The sequence below is a fragment of the Nerophis lumbriciformis genome, linkage group LG06, assembly GCF_033978685.3.
Source record: "Nerophis lumbriciformis linkage group LG06, RoL_Nlum_v2.1, whole genome shotgun sequence".
In the NCBI taxonomy this organism is placed as follows: domain Eukaryota; kingdom Metazoa; phylum Chordata; class Actinopteri; order Syngnathiformes; family Syngnathidae; genus Nerophis; species Nerophis lumbriciformis.
The window spans coordinates 42,369,234-42,395,404 of NC_084553.2; the positions used below are offsets into that span (position 1 = coordinate 42,369,234).

The 26,171-nt window shown below is 37.0% G+C and overlaps 1 protein-coding gene across 3 annotated transcripts in view; it reads left to right on the forward strand.

Moving 5' to 3' along the window:
• Nucleotides 1-26,171, forward strand: part of mdga1 (MAM domain containing glycosylphosphatidylinositol anchor 1) — a 535,716-nt gene that overhangs the window by 365,540 nt on the left and 144,005 nt on the right. For all 3 annotated transcript variants that reach the window (XM_061964377.2, XM_061964378.2, XM_061964380.2), the window contains exon 6: nt 459-591. In XM_061964377.2, the coding sequence (XP_061820361.2) occupies nt 459-591 (133 nt within the window). The remainder of the gene's footprint in view (nt 1-458; nt 592-26,171) is intronic.

Genomic DNA, 26,171 nt, shown 5'->3' on the forward strand with positions numbered 1-26,171 from the left:
CTGAAAACACAAGCACAAAGGCCCCTTTTCTCTCTGTTTATCAGAGCACAAAGCAGATTCCCATGGGTTCAATTGTCCTGGCAGCCGAGTCCTCGTCCAGACTGGCTAAGAATTGATTCGCCCAACATCCACAGTAGATGCGTATACAGTATTGAACGCACACAGCTGTTACTAAAACAGTTGGAAACATTCACAACCCCCTTTCATCTTTTCCAACCACATCATGCTGTTTTTTTGTTTTTTTAAGCCATCCAATGTAAGGTTGTGGAAATAATTAGGGCATGCGTGTTTGTTGGTGTGTCTGTTTATTGTACCAAGGCTCATCAAAAATTCAAAATATTTCAGTTCACTTTTGGCAGTAAATTAGAATAAAGCAAACAGAGATCTGTCATCAAAGCGAAATAGCAGCGCAGTAAGTTTAATTCTAAAACATATGTGTTCTTCTTTTCCTAATATAGGGTGAGACCAAGGTGCTGAAGCTGAAAAACCTGCGAACGAAGGATTTTTCTGATTACACGTGTCAGGTGTCGGTCCGCAATGTGTGTAACATTGAAGACAAGTCAGTCACCTTTCGGCTCACAAATGCAACATGTAAGTAAACAGGAGGGAGGAGGATATGATGTGCTATTCTATTTTGCAGCAGCTTTTGCATACTTCTGTCTTGGTTCCAACATCTATCCTCTATGTTATATTTCAACCCTGTGCTCTTTCTCTTACTTGTTTGTGTATTTTTTTCTCCAACCTTTGACTTTTCCCTCAAATTTTCTGTGTCTCTCTTCTCGCCTGCCTCACGGTGTGCAACGTTGTCAAGCTGTCTTGTTGAAAAGGCATCACAGGGCCGTCAGCTGCAATTCAGTTGTCACGTCGCCTGTTATCTCCAATTCAGTCCGCAGCGCTCTATCCATCCCCACATCGCCGCCCGGCCACTCTCTTACTTGCAACAACATTGTCAATGACAGCTCTGTCAGCCTCGTTATGGTCAAACTGATACACTGCGAGGAAAAGCCCTGATGTTATTCCTCTGTATTCATCTTGGTATTCTCTGCTTTCTTTTAAAATGCCATCTAGATAATACTTTAAAGGGGAACATTATCACAATTTCAGAAGGGTTAAAACCATTAAAAATCAGTTCCCAGTGGCTTATTTTATTTTTCAAAGTTTTTTTCAAAATTGTACCCATCACGCAATATCCCTAAAAAAAGCTTCAAAGTGCCTGATTTTAACCATCGTTATATACACCCGTCCATTTTCCTGTGACGTCACATAGTGATGCCGATACAAACAAACATGGCGGCTAGAACAGCAAGGTGTAGCGACATTAGCTCGGATTCAGACTCGGATTTCAGCGGCTTAAGCGATTCAACAGATTACGCATGAATTGAAACGGATGATTGTAGTGTGGAGGCAGGTAGCGAAAACGAAATTGAAGAAGAAACTGAAGCTATTGAGCCATATCGGTTTGAACCGTATGCAAGCGAAACCGACGAAAACGACACGACAGCCAGCGACACGGGAGAAAGCGAGGACGAATTTGCCGATCGCCTTCTAACCAACGATTGGTATGTGTTTGTTTGGCATTAAAGGAAACTAACAACTATGAACTAAGTTTACAGTATATGAAACACATTTGGCAACAACATGCACTTTGAGAGTGCAGACAGCCCAATTTTCATCAATTAATATATTCTGTAGACATACCCTCATCCGCTCTCTTTTCCTGGGGGTTTGGCGGCAGATTTCTTTGACTTTATCGTTGGAAATGCATCTGCTTTGAGTGTCGCAGGATATCCACACATTCTTGCCATATCTGTCGTAGCATAGCTTTCGTCGGTAAAGTGTGCGGATCAAACGTCCAATTTCTTGCCACTTTCGCATCTTTGGGCCACTGGTGCAACTTGAATCCGTCCCTGTTCGTGTTGTTACACCCTCCGACAACACACCGACGAGGCATGATGTCTCCAAGGTACGGAAACAGTCGAAAAAACGGAAAATATCATAGCTGATTTGACTCGGTGTTTGTAATGTGTTTGAGAAAATGGCGGATTGTTTCCCGATGTGACGTCACATTGTGACGTCATCGCTCTGAGAGCAAATAATAGAAAGGCGTTTAATTCGCCAAAATTCACCCATTTAGAGTTCGGAAATCGGTTAAAAGAATATATGGTCTTTTTTCTGCAACATCAAGGTATATATTGACGCTTACATAGGTCTGGTGATAATGTTCCCCTTTAAAGAGAATGTATTACCTTGTATAATTTGTTTTCACGTCTCTTTCTTTGTCTGTTGCTTGCATTTCAATAGTCGCGATGACTCTTCAAATTTAGTTTTCGTCCGGAAAAACTTGAGCGACGACTTCACTGACTGTTATTGACAAATTATTTTGTCGGCAACAAATCTTGTATTCCATTTTTGTCAACAATGTCGACTACTGTATTTTCCGGGCTAAAGAGTGCACCAGTATTTAAGCCGTCCCTACCAAATTTGAGAATAAATAAAAAATGTTTACATATATTAGCCGCACCAGTACAAAACGTTTTGTAAATGTTTATTTACATACCTTAATTGTTTCCAAACGGTGCCTGTTACACGGCAGTATAACTCAATATCTCCATGGTGACGTTTTAGTGTAGACAAATTTTTTAAGGATTTAAAAAAAAAATGTTATTGCTGCTTTTATTTATTTATTAGATGCCTTTCACTAAAAATGCACGAGCACTGTTTTTAATATTATGTGATAATGCCTTTTATACTGTATTTTGTATGTGATTGTATGTCTACTTGGACGTTGGAGTCTGCAATAAAGTTTGATCATGTTTGATAGTAGAAAAATAATGCCATTGTAAGTTAAAACAGTAACACTAACACAGACACTTGTAAACTAGTTAGCATATTTGTAGGGATGTCCGATAATGGCTTTTTGCCGATATCCGATATTCCGATATTGTCCAACGCTTTAATTACCGATACCGATATCAACCAATATATACAGTCGTGGAATTAACACATTATTATGCCTAATTTGGACAACCAGGTATGGTGAAGATAAGGTACTTTTAAAAAAATGAATACAAATAAAATAAGATAAATACATTAAAATCATTTTCTTGAATAAAAAAGAAAGTAAAACAATATAAAAACAATTACATAGAAACTAGTTATTAATGAAAATTTGTAAAATTAACTGTTAAAGGTTAGTACTATTCGTGGACCAGCAGCACGCACAATCATGTGTGCTTACGGACTGTATCCCTTGCAGACTGTATTGATATATATTGATATATAATGTAGGAACCAGAATATTAATAACAGAAAGAAACAACCCTTTTGTGTGAATGAGTGTACATGGGGGAGGGAGGTTTTTTGGGTTGGTGCACTAATTGTAAGTGTATCTTGTGTTTTTTATGTTGATTTAATAAAAAAAAACAAAAACAAAAAAAAACGATACCGATAATAAAGAAAACCGATACTGATCATTTCCGATATTACATTTAAACGCATTTATCGGCCGATAATATTATCGGACATCCCTACATATTTGCTAATGCTAACAACGCTTACAAATATAAATGAAAACACTGCTACAGACATCACACATGGGACGGTTCAGTAAATATAAACAGTTTTAGTTATAGTATAAAACTTACAAGCATCGTTTGGAGTGACGAATGAAGAATCCTTTTGAGCAGAAACGCTATGGACCATTAGTAGACGAAACAGGACTTACACTTCCGGTTCACGTTCACGAAACAGGAAGTACATTTACCACCCACGGCACCTGAAGTGAGCGAACTCGCTCAAAAGATGCCGCCACAGCACAAACAATAGCACATATTTTCAGTGTCTCTGTCGGTGTTATATGAAAATGATTTGTTGAATACAAATCATTATGGCCGTTGTCGAAGAAAAATCCATCAATTAGCCGCACCGTTTTGACTACTTTAGGGTACATCCAAGTTTTATTTCTAAATATATAGTAGAGAAGATGTACAGTGTAGGCATTCTGCAGTTTCAGTCCATTGCAAATGTTTTATGTACCATTGAGTACATTGACATTTGAGTACGAATGGAAGTTTTCATGTTAAAATTCCGTAGGAATTTGAGTGTACGAAGTGTTTGAAGAGCAAACTAAGTGTTTATAAATGTGTGTGGAAGCTCTGTGGTGTGTGTGGAGGGCTTATAAAAACTTTAATGCAAATAATATTTACAAAAGTCATAAAAATAAAAGTGTCCCTAATTTGCAGCAATTTACTTAACACCCGGGGAGGGTCTGAAACATAGCCCCTGCAATAATAGAAGGAACAAAGTACATTCGTCCCTCGTTTATCATGGTTAATTGGCTCTAGTAAGTGAACTACTGCGAATTAAGATTATCATTAATTAATGGAACATTTTGAACATAAATAACAACTGTTTAGGACCTTCTAAATAAGTTTTCCAATATAATTAGAGCCTTCTTAACATGAAATAAGACCAATATAGTCACCTTTACACTTGTTTCACCCAATATAGTAAATAGCCTTGAGTGCGTTCTACTGTAGATTACAGTACTCACTGGAGGATCCCCTAAGCGTGATTGCTATGGCCACTACAACACGGCCACTACGTGGAAATACTTCACCACATCCTGGGGAATTCCTCTAAGTTAGAACTGGGCTTTGATGTGCTGAAAGCACGGGAGAAAGGTGTTCTGCAAAAACATGACAGTCACAGCTACAATCATTGGCCGCGTTGTTAGCATTCCATGTTGTTATCATTGGACGTTCCACATTGTCATTCTACATCTCTCAAGCTAGAGGCTCACTAAATTAATGGGGAGCTGATGATGTGAAATGCATCAACAGAGTTCATCTCCAGTTGATAGCTGACAGTTGATAGTGAAGTGAAGTGAATTATATTTATATAGCGCTTTTTCTCTCGTGACTCAAAGCGCTTTACATAGTGAAACCCAATATCTAAGTTATATTTAAACCAGTGTGGGTGGCACTGGGAGCAGGTGAGTAAAGTGTCTTGCCCAAGGACACAACGGCAGTGACGAGGATGGCGGAAGCGGGGATCGAACCTTCAAAGTTGCTGGCACGGCCGCTCTACCAACCGAGCTATACCGCTATACTATAAGTGGTGCGTTGGTACATCTTGTCTTTTGACAAAGCTTGCTGCAAAGTTTCACCAATGTGAAGATGTGTTCTTCATGAGGCATGAGTTAAATGGGAACATTATCACAATTTCAGAAGGGTTAAAACCATTAAAAATCAGTTCCCAGTGGCTTATTTTATTTTTCGAAGTTTTTTTCAAAATTTTACCCATCACGCAATATCCCTAAAAAAAGCTTAAACGTGCCTGATTTTAACCATCGTTATATACACCCGTCCATTTTCCTGTGACGTCACACAGTGATGCCAATACAAACAAACATGGCGCATAGAACAGCAAGGTATAGCGACATTAGCTCGGATTCAGACTCGGATTTCAGCGGCTTAAGCGATTCAACAGATTACGCATGTATTGAAACGGATGGTTGTAGTGTGGAGGCAGGTAGAGAAAACAAAATTGAAGAAGAAACTGAAGCTATTGAGCCATAACGGTTTGAACCGTATGCAAGCGAAACCGACGAAAACGACACGACAGCCAGCGACACGGGAGAAAGCGAGGACGAATTCGGCGATCGCCTTCTAACCAACGATTGGTATGTGTTTGTTTGGCATTAAAGGAAACTAACAACTATGAACTAGGTTTACAGCATATGAAATACATTTGGCAACAACATGCACTTTGAGAGTGCAGACAGCCCAGTTTTCATCAATTAATATATTCTGTAGACATACCCTCATCCGCTCTCTTTTCCTGAAAGCTAATCTGTCCAGTCCAGTTGGAAATGCATCTGCTTTGAGTGTCGCAGGATATCCACACATTCTTGCCATCTCTGTCGTAGCATAGCTTTCGTCGGTAAAGTGTGCGGAACAAACGTCCAATTTCTTGCCACTTTCGCATCTTTGGGCCACTGGTGCAACTTGAATCCGTCCCTGTTCGTGTTGTTACACCCTCCGACAACACACCGACGAGGCATGATGTCTCCAAGGTATGGAAAACAGTCGAAAAAACGGAAAATAACAGAGCTGATTTGACTCGGTGTTTGTAATGTGTTTGAGAAAATGGCGGATTGCTTCCCGATGTGACGTCACAACGAATAATAGAAAGGCGTTTAATTCGCCAAATTTCACCCATTTAGAGTTCGGAAATCGGTTAAAAAAATATATGGTCTTTTTTCTGCAACATCAAGGTATATATTGACGCTTACATAGGTCTGGTGATAATGTTCCCCTTTAAGGGTGAATTGCATCAAAATGTGTTCCGACAAATTTTGGTTGACTTGATTTTCGCGGTGAAGATAGCAACAAGATTAGCCATCATGTTGGAGTGTTTGTTCGTCCTAAACTCAAGTCCCACTTGAGTATCGATTGCCACAACTTAATAACAGAAAATAATACAAATATTGCCCTGTAATACATATAAGACACAACAAAGACTTAATTAAATTTAAGGCTTGATTTAGGACAAAACATGTTTGTTACGTATTATAAAAAATACAGTAAAATCTGCGATGTGATGAAGCCACAATATTTGAAGCACAATGTTGCGAGGAATCTATCAATTAATCAAAGTTTATTCATATAGCCCTTAATCACAAGTGTCTCAAAGGGCTGCACAAGCCACAACGACATCCTCGGCTCAGATCCCACATCAGGGCAAGAAAAATCTCAACCCAATGGGCACAATGAGAAATCTCGGGGCGGACCGCAGATGTGGGGACCCCCCCAGGGCGACCGGTGAAATGGATGTCGAGTGGATCTAGTTAATAGTGTGAGAGTCCAGTCCATAGTGGGGCCAGCAGGGGATCATCTTGGGTGGAGACAAGTCAGCAGCAAAGAGACGTCCCCAACTGATGCACAGAGGAGTGGTCCACCCTGGGTTCTGACTTTAAAACATGCTAGCGCATCAGGAGGAATGACTGTACAAGTAAAAATGTGTGCTGAATTTTGAGAGATTTAGTCAGTTTGCTGTACCTGTAACAAGTGCCACTAAAAAGGCACATGGTCACAGAAAAAAAAAAAATCAAGGAAGAAATGACTATGCTGTTAATGTTAGATCTGATGATCATGACCATGATGAATAGTTTGTTATGTGTTTTAGTCTTCGTGTTTATGCATTTACTTAGATTTTTGTCGATTTTTTGTAAAGTAGTTGAATGATATTGGCCTGGTTCACACACATAAACAGAAGCATAATACATGGTCCTTGCACTAATTATGTTGCTGGAACAAGCAAATTGTCTGCATCTCACGTTTCTGTGCACATAAGTTATTTATTGGAATTTAAACTTTTTAAGTGTATTTGAATTAATGTAGTGATTTTTAGAGCAATGATTTACTGTTGTTTTTATATTGGTATTAAGATAACCAGAGGCCCAGCACATAATGATGGGCTATAACAGGGGTCCGGCCCGCCAGCGTCCAAAATCCGGCCCGGGGAATGTCCCAAGAAATTTTTTTAAAATAAAATAAATAAATATATATATATATATATAGAATTTTTTTTTTTTAATACATTTTTTTTTTAGTATTATGTTTTAAAATATCCATCCATCCATTTTCTACCGCTTGTTACTCTTGTTGTCTCCTAGCCGCTCAGGCAAATCATATTGTCTAAAAGTGCATTTTCCCATCGATAACATTGCGCAGTACGTGATAATATGTGTATATATATATATATATATATATATATATATATATATATATATATATATATATATATATATATATTAGGGCTGTGAATCTTTGGGTGTCCCACGATTCGATTCAATATCGATTCTTGGGGTCACGATTCGATTATAAATTGATTTTTTCGATTCAACGCGATTCTCGATTCAAAAACTATATTTTCCCGATTCAAAACAATTCTCTATTCATTCAATACATAGGATTTCAGCAGGATCTACCCCAGTCTGCTGACATGCAAGCAGAGTAGTAGATTTTTGTAAAAAGCTTTTATAATTGTAAAGGACAATGTTTTATTAACTGATTGCAATAATGTACATTTGTTTTAACTATTAAATTAACCAAAAATATGACTTATTTTATCTTTGTGAAAATATTGGACACAGTGTGTTGTCAAGCTTATGAGATGTGATGCAAGTGTAAGCCACTGTGACACTATTGTTCTTTTTTCTTTATTTTTTTTTTTATAAATGTCTAATGATAATGTCAATGACGGATTTTTAATCACTGCTATGTTGAAATTGTTACTAATATTGATACTGTTGTTGATAATATTCATTTTTGTTTCACTACTTTTGGATTTTTCTGTGTCGTGTTTGTGTCTCCTCTCAATTGCTCTGTTTATTGCTGTTCTGAGTGTTGCTGGGTCGGGTTTGGTTTTGGAATTGGATTGCATTGTTATGGTATTGCTTTGTATTATTTTGTTATATTGATTAATAAAAAAAAATAAAAAAAATAAAAAATTACAAATTACAAATAAAAATCGATTTTTGAAAAATGAGAATCGATACTGAATCGTACGACGTGAGAATTGCGATTTGAATTCGAATTGATTTTTTCCTATACCCCTAATATATATATATATACATATATGTGTATATATATATATATATATATACATATATATATATATATATATATATATATATATATATATATATATATATATATATATATAATTATTTATTTCTTAATAAATTTTTTTTGTTTTGTATTATTTTTTTAAATATCCATCCATCCATTTTCTACCGCTTGTTACTCTTGGTGTCTCCTAGCCACTCAGGCAAATCATATTGTCTAAAAATGAATTTTCCCATCGATAACATTGCGCTCGCGCCGCAGTACGTGATAATATATATATATATATATATATATATATATATATATATATATATATATTGACCATTGGCCAAATTTGTTTAACACAATGTGGCCCCCGAGTCAAAAAGTTTGGGGACCCCTGGGCTATAAGGTGACAGACTAATTAAAATGTGTCATGATGTGAAGAATCAAAGTCCCTTTTGTATACTCAACTTCAAAGTGAGAAAATAAAATGCATGGGAAAGAAGATACAAAAAATAGGCAATAAACAGAAAGCTATAAGAATGTCATAAATGATCAAACGGGCACGGAGAAGAAGATCATAATAAAAAAGAAGACAACAAAAATAAGTTACTGCTTTCTTTTCATCCTTTGCAATATTTACCTAACATGTTTTATTATTCCCCACTGAGATTCTGTGTGTCCTTGTCGCGTCAATCAGCGCTTAGATGGGATTTCCCCAACTGGGTCACGCCATCACTGTTGCATCACAGCAGTGAAACAAGGGGATTGATTGATTTTTAGATCATAATCCCGGCCTACCATTTACTAACGTCCAAATCCTCTTGCTGCTTGGGGTGTAACCATGGAGAGGTGTGGCGTGTTATGTAAAATGGTATTAGAAGTTGGGTGAGTGATACACTTCTATTGTATATTACATTTGAATTTACATGTAGAAACACAGAGAAAGTCACATAATTGCTGTTTAATCTCGACTCTTGCGGCACTCAGTATGTTGTATTACACTTTGCCAGCTGAAAAAACTGGCAAACACAGGAAATTAGAGATGTGTGAGTCATAAAGGAGTTGTTTTTTACTGAATCGAGCCACCCGGTTACTCGTCTCCGTTAACGCATTCATTTACCACTTGCAAACTTATAAAGAAGAACCAAGTTACATGTAGGGTTGTGTGAGTTTCTGCTTTGTGACAAGTGACACGAGTGATTAGAGCACCCAATTCACTTTGGTGAGTGACTCAAAAGTCAGCAAAAGTAATCAAGTTTTAGTGAGGTGCTGAATACGATCTCCTGAGACTGTGTGTGCAATTAAAAAGTGGTGCAGACAGCCTTTTTAAATGAGGATTTTGCATGTACTATACGGCCATCACCACAGAGGCACTCTTATTTACTGCTCATTCATGTTATCATGTTCTTCCTACCTGTGGTGTTTTGCTATCTTCTAACAAGCCGGAGACATCTACCACTTTTTATGGGCATTTTAGAAGCAGTCGGGCATTGCATCTACAATGACACCACTATTTGTGTTTTTTTTTTTACCGCTAGAGGTGCATGGGAGAGAAGCTGCGCTACTGTGCTCAAGACTAGGGATGATGTTTAATAAGAAATTATCCAGTTCGAGCACATTATCGAATCCTCTTATCGAACCGATTCCTTATCGATTCGCTTATCGAATCCAGATAGGTTATTGTATATGGAAAAAAAAACAATATTTGGTTTAACAAAAGCTCACTTTTATTTTATAAGAAAAAAATAACATAAAATAAATAAAAAAGATATTGACTGTTACCCCCCTAAAAAACTATATAAATAAAAAATATTGACTGTTGTTACCCAAAGTATATTAAGTGGGATTTTTCAGAAAAACAAATATATACAGTAACACAAAAACAACCTGTCTCTGTGATCACTATAAGTGTATAAATAATAATATAGTGTTAAATAAAATCAGTCCTTTGGGCACAAAACAAAAAAATAAGACAGCTCTCCAAAAAGTGCACTTCTGCTGCTATTGGAACATACTAACTACACACTCTATGACACTAAGAACACCACAGTCATCAATCAACAATTTTCCCCCCCTTACATGAGAGCAAAGCCTGGCAGTAATTGCATATTGCCTGTTCTGCCCTCACTATACGTGTTGAGGTTATACAGCTTGGCAGACAGCTAACAAACAATCCAAAGCAGATTAATCCATCCAGGCTCTTTATTGTTGTTGATCATGCTTTGTCTTTTCCTATCTTTACTTTTGTCTTGCACTGGACTGTTATTTTTTATTTTTTTGAACTGAAATACACACAATGACAAATGTATAAGCTATGTGATTCAATTAACATACTGAAATGTAATACACAATATGTAAATATTAACTTCACACAACTATACAGTACTATCATCAAACAAATACTTCTGAGTGTTGAAACTATTTCGATGGTGGAAATATACGACTGGCAGCCATTTTAAGCCCTCAAAACATCCATTGAAACAGTGCACAAAAATTGTTTTTCAATAATTATCTTAGCATCAAACTTAACCACTTTCCACCTTAATATTGAGTTACATAAACAAGTTAAACAGTTTAATTACAGACTTATCATTTCCAAGGCTTGTAAGAGCTAACACAACTTGTCTACTTCTCAATTGTCTCAACCCGAAAGTGTCCAAACTAATGACGCGTAGTATTTTCATATCGCCACAAGGTGTCAGTAAGAGTCTACAATCAAATGGGCATTTCACAGGGCATTTCCTGTACGTGGGAAGGGATTCGTTCCCAGGGATTCGAATAAAGAACCAACTCTTTTTCTTTACTATAGTGGCCTCGATAACGGGAACCGGTTCTAAAAAAGGGATTTGAGTCCATGGAATCGGTTCTTTTCTTATCGAACAACCGGGAGAACCGATTTCGAACATCATCCCTACTCAAGACGCAAAAAAAAAAAGCAAACTTCAAGAAGTTTTTTATCATATAAGAATATGCCTTGTGAAAAAAACGAAAGGCATTTAAATATATATTAAATGACACCAAAACGCATCAATTGAATTGGTTTTATCAGCCCCTTTAGTCATGTAGCACCTATGAAATTATAAAAGGATGTTGCTGAATAGCCAAATTTTATTTATTTTCCCCCCAACCGTCCAAAAATGTTGAAACGTACACATAAAACGGAGGATTTTGTGTCTTTGCAGCACGAGCACTCCTCTCTCACAGGAACTGTGTCAGTTTGCTCTTTTTTGCAAAATAAAACGCAAAGTAGTGCACCCCAATCGGTGATGAATATTGATTAATCACATTGCGTGTGCTGTATAATATATTTGCATTTTCTCCTAACATTATTGCGAGTGTTTTGATGATCAGCATGTATGCTGCATATTAATGAAGACACAGACGCAAAATGGATTGCACACCTTATTCTGCTCACTTAACAGACGCAAGCCACTTTGCACATGTTCTGTAGATCAGCTTTGCGTGTGCTATCAGGTTCGCACATGTTTCAGAACACTTAAACCTTTAGTAAATCAGGGCATACGTGTCTGCATGCTTACTGATCAGAAGACACAATTAAATAAATATAATTTAAAGGAATTACTTACTTGTAGCACGCGTGAAAAAGTACACAATGTAAGTGCACACAAAGTTGATAATTTTGATTGTTATTATGTTCAAAGAAAACTTTAGTGCTGATGCACATGTGTGCGTATGATCAGTAGTGTTGGGTAAGCTCTATTTTATAGATAGCGCATTTTGACAGAACACCGGCCCCATTTTGGTCTGTTTTCTATGTTGGTGTTATTTCATGCTCAATGTTAGAAAATATATATTTAGAAAGTCGGAAACAGGTTTTTGTATGCTCTAAACATAAAATGTATAGATGTGTGATTAAAAATTCCCACTTTGAGGAAATTACAGTAAGTTACCAAGGCAAGGCCCAGAACCAATTAACAGTGATTGACAAGGGTTTACTGTATTACTCTTGATGACTAGAAGCAGATTTGACTATGCCAGCCTGATTGTTTGCATTAAAGACAAACATCCAGTTTAAGTATGTTTATAATTATTCATTATGAAAAAATGTACTATTACAATTGTAAATTGTATGTGAAGTTTGTATTTACTATAAATCACGTATGACCAATAAACAAAAAAGACTACATTGACAACTACAATTCAGTTCAATCCAATATGTTCAATAGTGATGTGTTTATAGATAATGTCCAAAGTTTATATGAGAAGGTAAACAAATAGATTGATAGGCGTAAATAGAAAAGAAAAGTGTTCGATATCTCTCCCTGATGTTAAGCTAATTCAAAACTGCTACGCTGCTTTGGAATTAATTGATAAAGTAAGCAAAACATGATAAATGGACAAAAACTACAAATGTTCTTTAGGCACTATATTTGGGGGGAAATGTTCAGCTACAATATAAACCTAAACAATGTGGTTGTTTTAGAAATACGGCCTTAAATCTGTCACAATTACGGGTTTGATGCAATGTTGCCTAATTAGCAGTTATCTCTACGGGCTTTTGAATAGACGCAGCTGTGATGCCGCTAAACCGAACTAAAATTATTACAAAGAACATGTTGAATCACCGCTGACTCATGAGGTAATTCAGTCCATCCAAGTAGAACAAGCAAACACCTGCAAAGCACGTTGATGATCAGCTACTGAAGTGACCGTTCGTCATAATAACGTGGCCCTAAACAACCGAATAGAGTGTTTATGCCAGGGGCTGGCCCCGCAGAGGAGGCATTCTCAAACTGAAACAGGAGTGGTCCAATCCACAGACAAGACACATGGAAACAGACAAAACATTGTTTTTTATTTCTAACTCAACCCAATGTAAAGAACCAATTCACACATATTTAGAGGCACGTAGGCAAGACAGAGAACATGTGTACCTTGCTCAAGGTCACCTTAACAGCACCCAGAAAATAGATAAACACTTTTGCTCATGATTGTTCAGTTTGAAGGTTCGTAGTCTGAAATTTTGCCAAGGAGTTTTTCTCAAGTTGTTTTTATTTTATCTTTACAATTTTTGTGTTTTTGATTGCAACATTGTTAGAATAGGATAACATTAACATGAACTATACACACTTTCTCTTCAGACCTCTTTTGACCTCATTGACTCCCATTATAACTGCTATTTTTAACAAAATGTAATCCTGGTGTGGTACATTGTTTTTTTCCATGAAAACCAATTTAATCTCATTATTACCGGTTGAAAAATAAGAAAATAATGTTTTGGTGCAATTGGGCTTTTTAACCCCGCAGATGGTGCCAGAAAACGATGAGTTTATTTCTCAGAGCTTTGATGAGCTGAAATGCGATGAAAATGACCTTGGGCAGTTATATACAGTATAACAAAGCATATAAATATGTCAATCAATCAATCAATCAATCAATGTTTATTTATATAGCCCTAAATCACAAGTGTCTCAAAGGGCTGCACAAGCCACAACGACATCCTCGGTACAAAGCCCACATAAGGGCAAGGAAAAACTCACCCCAGTGGGACGTCGATGTGAATGACTATGAGGAACCTTGGAGAGGACCGCATATGTAGGTAACCCCCCCCCTCTAGGGGAGACCGAATGCAATGGATGTCGAGTGGGTCTGACATAATATTGTGAAAGTCCAGTCCATAGTGGATCTAACATAATAGTGTGAGAGTCCAGTCCATAGTGGATCCAACATAATAGTAAGAGTCCAGTCCATAGTGGGGCCAGCAGGACACCATCCCGAGCGGAGACGGGTCAGCAGCGCAGAGATGTTCCCAGCCGATGCACAGGCGAGCGGTCCACCCCGGGTCCCGACTCTGGACAGCCAGCACTTCATCCATGGCCACAGGACCTGTGCCCCCCCCCCCCCCCCCCCTCCACAAGGAAGAGGGGAGCAGAGGAGAAAAGAGAAGAAACGGCAGATCAACTGGTCTAAAAGGGGGGTCTATTTAAAGGCTAGAGTATACAAATGAGTTTTAAGATGGGACTTAAATGCTTCTACTGAGGTAGCATCTCTAATTGTTACCGGGAGGGCATTCCATAGTACTGGAGCCCGAATAGAAAACGCTCTATAGCCCGCAGACTTTTTTTGGGCTCTGGGAATCACTAATAAGCCGGAGTTCTTTGAACGCAGATTTCTTGCCGGGACATATGGTACAATGCAATCGACAAGATAGGAGGACGGAGCTAGACCGTGTAGTATTTTATACGTAAGTAGTAAAACCTTAAAGTCACATCTTAAGTGCACAGGAAGCCAGTGCAGGTGAGCCAGTATAGGCGTAATATGATCAAACTTTCTTGTTCTTGTCAAAAGTCTAGCAGCCGCATTTTGTACCAATTGTAATCTTTTAATGCTAGACATAGCACTCAATAAACGCAACCGAGTACTGCTTTCTCTCTCAATCTGGCTCAGTAGGCACTGTAACAATTATAATTGTTGTGTACTTGTGTACTGTCTAAGTCTTCAATGCTGTATTCACCCAACCTCAAATATTCCACTCTGGAAGTTGTTTTTAGAAAAATATTGCAAATTTTGCATTTTCCCATTAGACAAAAGGCATGTGTTATTTTTTGACAAAAAAGGCCATACAATTTCAAAAAAAAAACTAATACAAACTTTATACCATTAGATAGATCGGAAGTTGTTAAAATATTTTAAAGTGTTGAAAGTAAAAAAAGAAAACAATATTAGACGTGACACTTTCATGAGCGGATCCCTATTAATCTCGTGTTTTCCTGGCTATAGATGTTACCGGTGTATTTAAGCCGCACCCACTAAGTTTTAGGAATAATACAAATGTTCCATTCAGTAGCTGCACCAGACGATAAACCGTCGGTATATATACGTTGAGAAATTAGTTCTTTATACAAAAAAATTCTGTAAATGTTATTTTGCATACCTTAATTATTCCAAATAGTGCCTGTAACATCACAGTAAAACAGCTGAGCAAACAAAACACAAGTCATCATCATGAACCCATCAGGTGCGAAGGCTCACTCTCCAATCAGCTAAACCGACTCCATAACTCCACGCTGACATCTTGGTGAAAGTACTGAGGAATTTGTGAAACTAAAACAATACCAACAGAATTCTGTGGTAAGTTAATAATACTAACACATACACTCGTAAATGTGTTAGCAAACTAGCTAATGCTAACAACATTTGCTTGATTAAATTACGATAGCACGTGCAAATATGCATGAACAAACTTCTACGGACCTCACACATGGGACAGTTTAGTAAGCTTGTGTTATATTGTAAAACTTTTAAACGTTGCTTGAAGTGATAAATTAAGAATCCATTTGAGTAGAAATGCTGTGGAAAGCTAAAAGAGGAACGGCACTTCTACTTTCGGTTGAACGCACTAAATGGAAGGACACTGCAGCACCTGCAGTGAGCAAACCTGTCCAAAGGATTGCGCCATAGTACAAACAAAAACAAATATTTTCAGTGTATTTGCTTGTTTTTGTTATTTTTATATATTTGCATTATCGCCGTCAGTGAAGAAAAATCCAAATATTAGCCACAGCGATTTATAAGCTGCAGGGTTCAAAGTGTAGGAAAAATGTAGCGGCTTATCGTCAGAAAATTTGGGTAAGTGTAAATAGTCAATCTGGGTTAATATCTCAAAAGTTCCAATTCCACTCTTATTTTCCCCAAATGCTCATCGCAATGCAAACCTCCAACCCTCTTGTCCAAAAGCCAAGTCTTTATCGACTGGGCTACTGCCTCTGGCGATTAATGTTTCATTAGTACCATTACAACGTCATGCTGATTGGCTGGTTACCATGAATTGATTAACGTGGACCCCGACTTAAACAAGTTGAACAACTTATTCGGGTGTTACCATTTAGTGGTCAATTGTATGGAATATGTACTGTACTGTGCAATCTACTAATAAAAGTTTCAATCAATCAATCAAACAAATCATGTGGTTTCACAGGGGTCATGTGAAGCAGATCTGGTTCCCTGGCCAGTAAAAGGTTAAGACACTACTTAAAAATGTAACAGTGGGTGCAGAAGAGGGTACTACTGGCGCTCAATGTCCAATAACAAGCCTCAAGGGTGCAGTGTTGATACTAAAAACCACATATAATTGTGGTTATGATGGTTTCTCAAAAGTCAACTCCAGGCAGTTATCCTGTATTATTATTGTTGTAGAAACTTTGTGATGCAGCTCTTTTATTGGCAGCAATGTTGTCAATATGAGGTGATATTGAATAGAATCAAGTCCCAGAGTGTACCAATGTAACAACTATGTAAAGCAGTGACAAACTGACAGAGAGAAAATGGAGAGGAGAGTGAAAGAAGGCGAGCTTTGAAAACGGAGACATTTGTTAACCTGCTTGTAAACTGCTGTGCTGCACACAGATCCCATTAGTTTGGGGAAGAGCGGCGGCTGATCCCGCTGTCGCCCACACATCCCCAGGAAATTGAAGCTGTAATTCTCAAATCCTCACTTGATTCACTTATCTCTTTTCTGTATTTTTTTTTTTTGCTATCCCACCATCATGGCATTTATTTTAGACCTTTGTCTAGTTTGGAATGACAGGTTTTTGTTTAAATGTTGTTGGGCAGATGCACATGTGGTGAACGTTTATGTGATGGAGTGTTTATTGGGAACAAAAACTATAGATGTTATCATGACTTTATGGTCTGCAAGGTGACATCCTGCAGCCCATGGAAGGTTCTTTATAATCCATGATGAAATGTGTGCTTGACATCATTTAGGACCATGTAAACATATACATTATAACAACAAATAAATGCCTATTATCCTGTTATGTTTGCAGAGGGAAATGACGGCAAAGACACCAGGGGTTAGTATAGCTCTATGTATTTTATTATATATATTTCCATATATATAATGGCTTTTTGCCGATATCCGATATTCCGATATTGTCCAACTCTTTAATTACCGATACCAATATCAACCGATACCGATATCAACCGATATATCCAGTCGTGGAATTAACACATTATTATGCCTAATTTGGACAACCAGGTATGGTGAAGATAAGGTACTTTTAAAAAATAATAATAAAATAAGATACATACATTAAAAACATTTTCTTGAATAAAAAAGAAAGTAAAACAATATAAAAACAGTTACATAGAAATGAGTAAATAATGAAAATTAGTCAAATTAACTGTTAAAGGTTAGTACTATTAGTGGACCAGCAGCACGCACAATCATGTGTGCTTACGGACTGTATCCCTTGCAGACTGTATTGATATATATTGATATATAATGTAAGAACCAGAATATTAATAACAGAAAAAAACAACCCTTTTGTGTGAATGTGTGTGAATGAGTGTAAATGGGGGAGGGAGGTTTTTTTGGGTTGGTGCACTAATTGTTTTTTACAAAAACGATACAGATAATAAAAAAAACGATACCGATAATTTCCGATATTACATTTTAACGCATTTATTGGCCGATAATATCGGCAGGCCGATATTATCGAACATCTCTAATAATAATCAAACAATAATAATAATCCATCCATCCATCCATCCATTTCCTACCGCTTATTCCCTTCGGGGTCGCGGGGGGCGCTGGAGCCTATCTCAGCTACAATCGGGCGGAAGGCGGGGTACACCCTGGACAAGTCGCCACCTCATCGCAGGGCCAACACAGATAGACAGACAACATTCACATTCACACACTAGGGCCAATTTAGTGTTGCCAATCAACCTATCCCCAGGTGCATGTCATAATAATAATAATAATAATAATAATAATAACTATGGAAATGGAGTGTGAGACAAAATCCAAGAGTGAGTGGTGTTAGACTGTGTGTAGTTAGCTGTTGTGTATTACCGTGATGTTCGATGGATGAGGAAGCAGACAAATCCAAAGGGGGTTAGGCTAAAGGGGTCTGTGATATGCGTGAGATCCGTGGGGCAGAGAGAGGCGTCGGAGTCCGTGTCCAGAGCAAGGGTCGAGGATTGAGGGAGGCAGTCCAAAACCACGGGGGAAACAACTGGTAAGACTCGGGAAGGAACTACGGAAGGACAAACAAGGACGTCAGAGACGGAGGGAAAACGCAGAGAGAAAGAGAGCATAAGTCTTCGTCTTACGGTACACCAAGGGTAAACTAAGTTACCGCATGGATCCTTGGGTCCACTGGTCATTTATACAGCTCCCTCTCATCAGGTCCAGGTGCGCTGATTGCTGATCGCCCACAGCCTTGCCGGCATGTGGGCGTGACGCAGCCGTGGGCGCGTCCCGAGGCGCGGCAAGCAGAGCGCAAAGATGACCGTGACATATCCATACCCAAAACTACTGTAGGGGTGTGTCCTATATAGGACGGGATAGGACGATTTTTGATTCGTATCATAAAATATGTATGACATTATCTCACGTTTTTAAACTTTTCTTAACAACAGAACATGACGTTATTGGCTCGCATGCTCGATTAAATGGTCATTTAAACTAAGGCTGCAACGACCAAGCAGTTAAATGAATTAATTTGATTAGAAAAAAAGCTTTGATTTATAATAAGTTATTTGCGATTAATCGTTCAATGAGTGTAATTAATCTGGACCGCATGGAGTGCCCAGAACTTTATATATGTAGACAAAGTTTTTGCACTGCTGTTGCAATAGAGCACACATGAGAGCGGTGGTGTGTGGGTGCCTTGATCTCTGTGGCAGCGAACAACGAGGAGATTTTTTTTTTTTTAAAGGGGACCCCGAAAGGGACAAGCGGTAGAAAATGGATGGATGGATGGAACTTTCCTTTTTTTTCAATCCTTATGTAAGACAAGAACCCGTGTGTTACATGTTTTATGCATTCTAAATCGTAAATAAACGTTATAAAATAACACAATTAGCTAATAGTAGAGTCAATGGAAGCTCCTCTACTCTGCCTAAATAACTTAATGACTAAAAAACCATCAAAAAACCACCAACAATACTCCCGTTTACATCTCGTGACCTGAATATTAACCAGGTATTAGCGATTACGTTGTTTTAAGCGCTATCACAGAATTGTTTTTTTTTTTTGCAGTGGATTGATCACAGAGCACTAACTAGCTTATAACTAGCAATATTGACATATTGAGCCAGCTAGCTGCTGCGGTTTCACCTCTAAACTGGTAGAAGTTATTTCTAGATTATAAATTATGCCACTCACCTGGATAGTAAAAGGATGATGCCATAAACCGAGAAGTTAATCAACTTTGACATTCAACTTAAACCCGGAGCTGCAGGCGAGAAAGACTTGGAAAGATGCTTGTTTGCAGCAACTGTTTTCTAAATGTTTTTCATGTGGCTTATGATTAATTCTTCATCTAAACGGGAAGATATAAACATCCCATCAGTCGGTATCCCATTGAGAGCAGACATTGTACTGGTGTGTCCCGATACCAATATTTTGTTACCGGTACCAAAATTATTTCGATACTTTTCTAAATAAAGGGGACCACAAAAAATTGCACTATTGGCTTTGTTTTAACAAAAAATCTTAGGGTACATTAAACACATTGCAAGTTTGTCCTTAAATATAATAGTGAACATACAAGACAACTTGTCTTTTATTAGTAAGTAAGCAAACAACGGCTCCTAATTTAGCTGCTGACATATGCAGTAACATACTATTTTGTCAAAATTATAAAGGACAAGTGGTATAAAATGAATTATTAATCTACTTTTTCATTTACTGTTAAAATCTGCTTACTTTCTCTTTTAACATGTTCTATCTACACTTCTGTTAAAATGTAATAATCACTTATTCTTCTGTTGTTTGGATACTTTACATTAGTTTGGGATGATACCACAAAATTGGGTATCAATCCGATACCAAGTAGTTACAGGATCATACATTGGTCATATTTAGAGTTTTCATGTGTTCAAGGCTATAATTCCTGAGTTTATAAACAAAATATATATATTTTTTTAAATAAAGAAGATGTTGTAATGCCAAAAAATATCGACATAATCATAGTAGTATCGACTAGATACGCTACTGTACTTACATTACAGTGGATGTTAGATGTAGATCCACCAATGGCGTTTGTTTACATTTTGACGCCGGTGAGCTACGGTGTGTAGTCAAAGATGTTTAGCTATTCCTCATCCTGCAGGGATGATATTTGTAAGAAAAATACTTTATTTGTCGCCATGGAGACCAGGATTAGTGATTTAGAAGTAGCTAAAACACCATGGTAACGTTGCTTGGATGGCAACATATGTTGCTCCAAAACCTGTATGTACCTTTCAGCATTAATGGCGCCTTCACAGATGTGTAAGTTACTCATGTCTTGGGCACTAATACACCCCCATACCATCACAGATGCTGGCTTTTCAACTTTGCGCCTATAACAATACGGATAGTTCCTTTTCTCTTTAGTCCGGAGAACACGACGTCCACAGTTTCCAAAAACAATTTGAAATGTGGACTCGTCAGACCACAGAACACTTTTCCACTTTGTATCAGTCCATCTTAGATGAGCTCAGGCCCAGCGAAGCCGACGGCGTTTCTGGGTGTTGTTGATAAACGGTTTTTGCTTTGCATAGGAGAATTTTAACTTGCACTTACAGATGTAGCGACCAACTGTAGTTACTGACATTGGGTTTCTGAAATGTTCCTGAGCCCATGTGGTGATATCCTTTACACACTGATGTCGCTTGTTGATGCAGTACAGCCTGAGGGATCGAAAGTCACAGGCTTAGCTGCTTACGTGCAGTGATTTCTCCATATTCTCTGAACCCTTTGATGATATTACGGACCGTAGATGGTGAAATCCCTAAATTCCTTGCAATAGCTGGTTGAGAAAGGTTTTACTTAAACTGTTCAACAATTTGCTCACGCATTTGTTGACAAAGTGGTGACCCTGGCCCCATCCTTGTTTGTGAATGACTGAGCATTTCATGGAATCTACTTTTATACCCAATCATGGCACCCACCTGTTCCCAATTTGCCTGTTCACCTGTGGGATGTTCCAAATAAGTGTTTGATGAGCATTCCTCAACTTTATCAATATTTATTGCCACCTTTCCCAACTTCTTTGTCACGTGTTGCTGGCATCAAATTCTAAAGTTAATGATTATTTGCAAAAAAAAAATGTTTATCAGTTTGAACATCAAATATGTTTGTCTTTGTAGCATATTCAACTGAATATGGGTTGAAAAGGATTTGCAAATCATTGTATTCCGTTTATATTTACATCTAACACAATTTCCCAACTCATATGGAAACAAGGTTTGTATATTTAAATATACCCACACACGCGCACACACACACACACACACACACACACACACACACACACACACACACACACACACACACACACACACACACACACACACACACATATATAAGCTGTGACATTCTGCTGTCCAATATGTGTGTGTGGATCCTATTTTTAGGAACACTAATATAAAACTCACAATAATGTCTGATTGAATGCTAAAAACGTTATGACGAACCATACGGTATATGTTCTACTGAATGAAACACATTACAATAATGTGGGATTTACAATTTTAACTATGAACGATAAAACACTGAAAATTGACAACATATAAACATATTATTTCTCACACCCCTCCTTGATCGACATTATTTACAATCAAGCGAAACGCAACAAAAATGTAACAAACACGGCGAAATATGAACGCGAAGGGTAAAAAAACCCCACCTACTATCTGATATAATATCACTTTTCTTGCAGAACTTTGTTGTAAAAATCCCATTCCGCGTCCGTCCCTGACACCTGCATTTCAGGCTGGCCGCTCTTGAAACCCTCTGTGGAAACGCTCCCCACCCACACTGCTTGGTGCCTCGTCTGCGCTGCTGTGAGTTAGATTACCATAGTAACTAGTATATCATGCAAAGCGCAGATTCCAACCATTGAAATATTTTGTATAGTTCAAGACTTACGGTAATTTGAAAACATCACTGCACATCATAATGGCAGCTACAGTTTCCATCTTAAAGATCTAAAAAAAATATTTAGTTTATTTTGCCCAGCTTGCTTGAGGTCGTACCATTCGAATTTCCACTAACATTTTGAATTCAATTTGTCTCTAAAGTCACAAAACGATCTCAGAACTCAAACCAACATCAGCATATAAGGCTTCAGTTCAGTGAGCATGAGAGCATTCACTGTTTTATTTTATCTCTTTGCTTTTGATGGCTTTTTTTTTTTGCAACCAATGATTCCAAAAGTGCCGTGTAAAGACCTTGTCATTACATATTCATCTTTTTAAGTTGATTATGAGCTAGTGTTTGTATGCTTTACAAATAACTTTGTTATAGTTGAATGACAGTCAAGAACAGCAAAATATTGCTTAAAAACTGGTAGTAGCAGCGGCAGAGTATATTTTATGAGCACTCGGCGAAAGCCACAAAAATGTCCTACAAAAGGAAACAACATATGTTCAGGTGCTTACAGGATTATTGCTTTATATTTGATCTCAATCACATTTAAGCCGTGCAGTGTCCTGACCAGATGTTCTTCCAGTAAATTTGAATTATTATAGATTGCCTATTGAGGCGCAACTTTTTAGAGTGAACACACAATAAGATTTGCCACCTATTGATTTAATCATTTTTACTGCACGCTTGTCCAAACTGCCGCATTTACAGGAGAAGAAGTTTCGCTGAAATTGATGGACAGAATAAATCCCCTTCTGTTTGCTAGAGTGTAAAATACGTTTGTTTTCTTTATTACAGAACAAAAACTTGTTTTGCCATTTAAAAAAAAAAAAAAGAAACAAGTTTTAAATGTACATTAGGGAAGGGATTCATATGTCTAAATTCCTGCCTGAAAGAGAGGAAAGTGGGAGGTTAATTATTTTGCAATGCAGTCTACTGAAAATTATGGAAAGCGCATCTGACGCTGCGGTCAGAGTTGGAATTGCCACAGACCACATTTTAATATTGTCAATGTTGTACTGGTGCCTGGCAGCTAAAGTGGATAGTGCACCCCCCAATTTGTCACGCGATGAATGGGGACATATGTATCCCCTTCCTACTGTATACATACACAACAGTGCTAATAAATGTCAGTTAGTAGTGATGTGACTCTTAGAACAACTCACAATTTGATTCCGATTCCTGGGATGATGAAAAGCCCCTCTTGGCTGAGGATGTATGACTCAAGCATACTTGCAGCAAGTAAGCGTGGAGAAAATGTATTCAATAAAAAATATATAAGTACATACATACATACATTTTTATATATATATATATATATATACATTATGTATATATATACACATATATATATATATATATATACATACATTATGTATATATATATATATATATATATATACATTATGTATATATATATATATATATATATATATATACATTATGTATATATATATACATTATGTATGTATATATATATATATATATATATATATATATATATATATATATATATATATACATACTGCATATACACATACATACATATATATATATATATCAATAAAGATTTATCTATCCATCCATCCATCCATCCATCCATCCATCCATCCATCCATCCATCCATCTATCTATCTATCTATCTATCTATCTATCTATCTATCTATCTATCTATCTATCTATCTATCTATCTATCTATCTATCTATCTATCTATCTATCTATCTATCTATCTATCTATCTATCTATCTATCTATCTATCTATCTATCTATTTATTTAAATCAATTTTTGATAATGATAAATCAATTTAGAATCTGAATAAATAAGAATGGCAATTCAGTTGTGAATCCATTTTTTTGAGCACCCCCATTTTGCATGAATAAGCGCATGTAAAAAGTAAATTAATAAATAACAGGGCGCCTCATTTGGAATTTATTAATGTAACTTACCCCATCTCTCACATTGTCCCTTGCGGCAGGCAGCATTAGTACAGAGTTTAAATCCCTGCTGGAGATTAGTTGTAATTATGCCAAATTTGTATTTTTGCACAGAAAAAAAATAAATTATTGAACAATGTATTTTTCATAAATTTGTTTTAGTACAAATCATGCATTAAATTAATAAATTCAAGTTTGATTTGAAAAAAAAAAATACATAAAAAAAATATATATACATATACCGGTATATATATATATATATATATATATATATATATATATATATATATATATATATATATATATATATATATATACACAGTATTTTTATATATTTTTATTTTTATTTTTTATTTTTCACATAATTACAAAAGTATGAAAATATTTTGTTATAAGAGGGGAGGCCTCAACATAAAATTCTGCTTAGGGCCCCAATTTAGCCAGGAACGGCCCTGACAAGTAGGTTGGCCAACTGTCCCTTCCCTTGAAAATGGAATTGTCCAGGCTTTAGAAACAACATGTATTGTGTCCTTAAAGGAAAGGTGTTTTTGTAAAAAATCAAAAATAGTTTATAAAATGTTAAATAATTAAATTACATTTTAGGTCCTTTCCTGCCCTGTCAGTAATGAGAGAATAAAATGGAATACCTTACCAATAGACCACTTACTCCATTCTTGAAGTAAAGGCTGCAGGTTTGATCCCGAGTCAGGGTTGCGACAGGAAAAGTACCTAGTTGGAAAAATCCATAACTATGACATGTTTTTATTTCATTGTTAATTATATCATTTTGCATTAAGACGATTGGTTGCCTGTGTGTTTGTATTACTCCAACACATGCATCTAATTAACTTCAGGTTCAAGTCAAATAGTAGAAAAATCATTCCAAACAAAAAAGGGTAAAAAGCCCTGCCTACAAGATGTCCTTTTTTTTTTCAGGGGTTTGGCAACCCTAATAACTAGCTAAACACATACTGTACTGTAACACCATTATGGTGCCTTTATTGGCACAGTTTTGCCTCCCGTCTACGAGAATGCAAGCATGTCCACATGGCTGTTCTTAATTTTAGTGAAAATGTACCGTATGTTTTTTTTCTGTAATGCACTATTTTCATTGCTGTTTCTTGAAAGAGAAATTGGCTGAGTGGATAAACTGCCAAAAAAAACTATTAGAGGAATGAATGAGGAGTCCGCCTTTGAATGAGGATTAATTATTTCTCAGATTCCTTGAATCTGCTTTGAACTATATGGTAAACTCCTCTTTTGTATGCTCAAATATGACTTTGCAAGCATACAGTAGGGAAGGGGTTCATACGGCCCCCATTCCTGAGTGGATCTCGCGTGAGTGAAGGGGGTTGGTTAATCATTTTGCAATGCGGTCTGCTGAAAATGATGGAAAGTGCCACTCTACATAACAACTGACGCTGTGGTCTTAGTTGGAATGGCCACAAAACACATTTTAAGATATTCAACACTTTACTGCCATCTGGCGACTAAAGTGGATAGTGCACCCTCTCAATTTGTCACGTTTTATGAGTCAGGTAAACTTGCGACGAATGGAGCCATATAAATCCCCTTCCTACTGTTATAGTAGCAGCTGTCGGAGCATGAATTTGTTTACGAGGCAGCTTCAAAAATGGAAAACAATCGATTTTGACGGGCCTATTTGTTTGGAATTAACACGTTTGACATAGTTTATTAAGTTTTATGGTCAAACTGTTGCCGTCCTAAATCC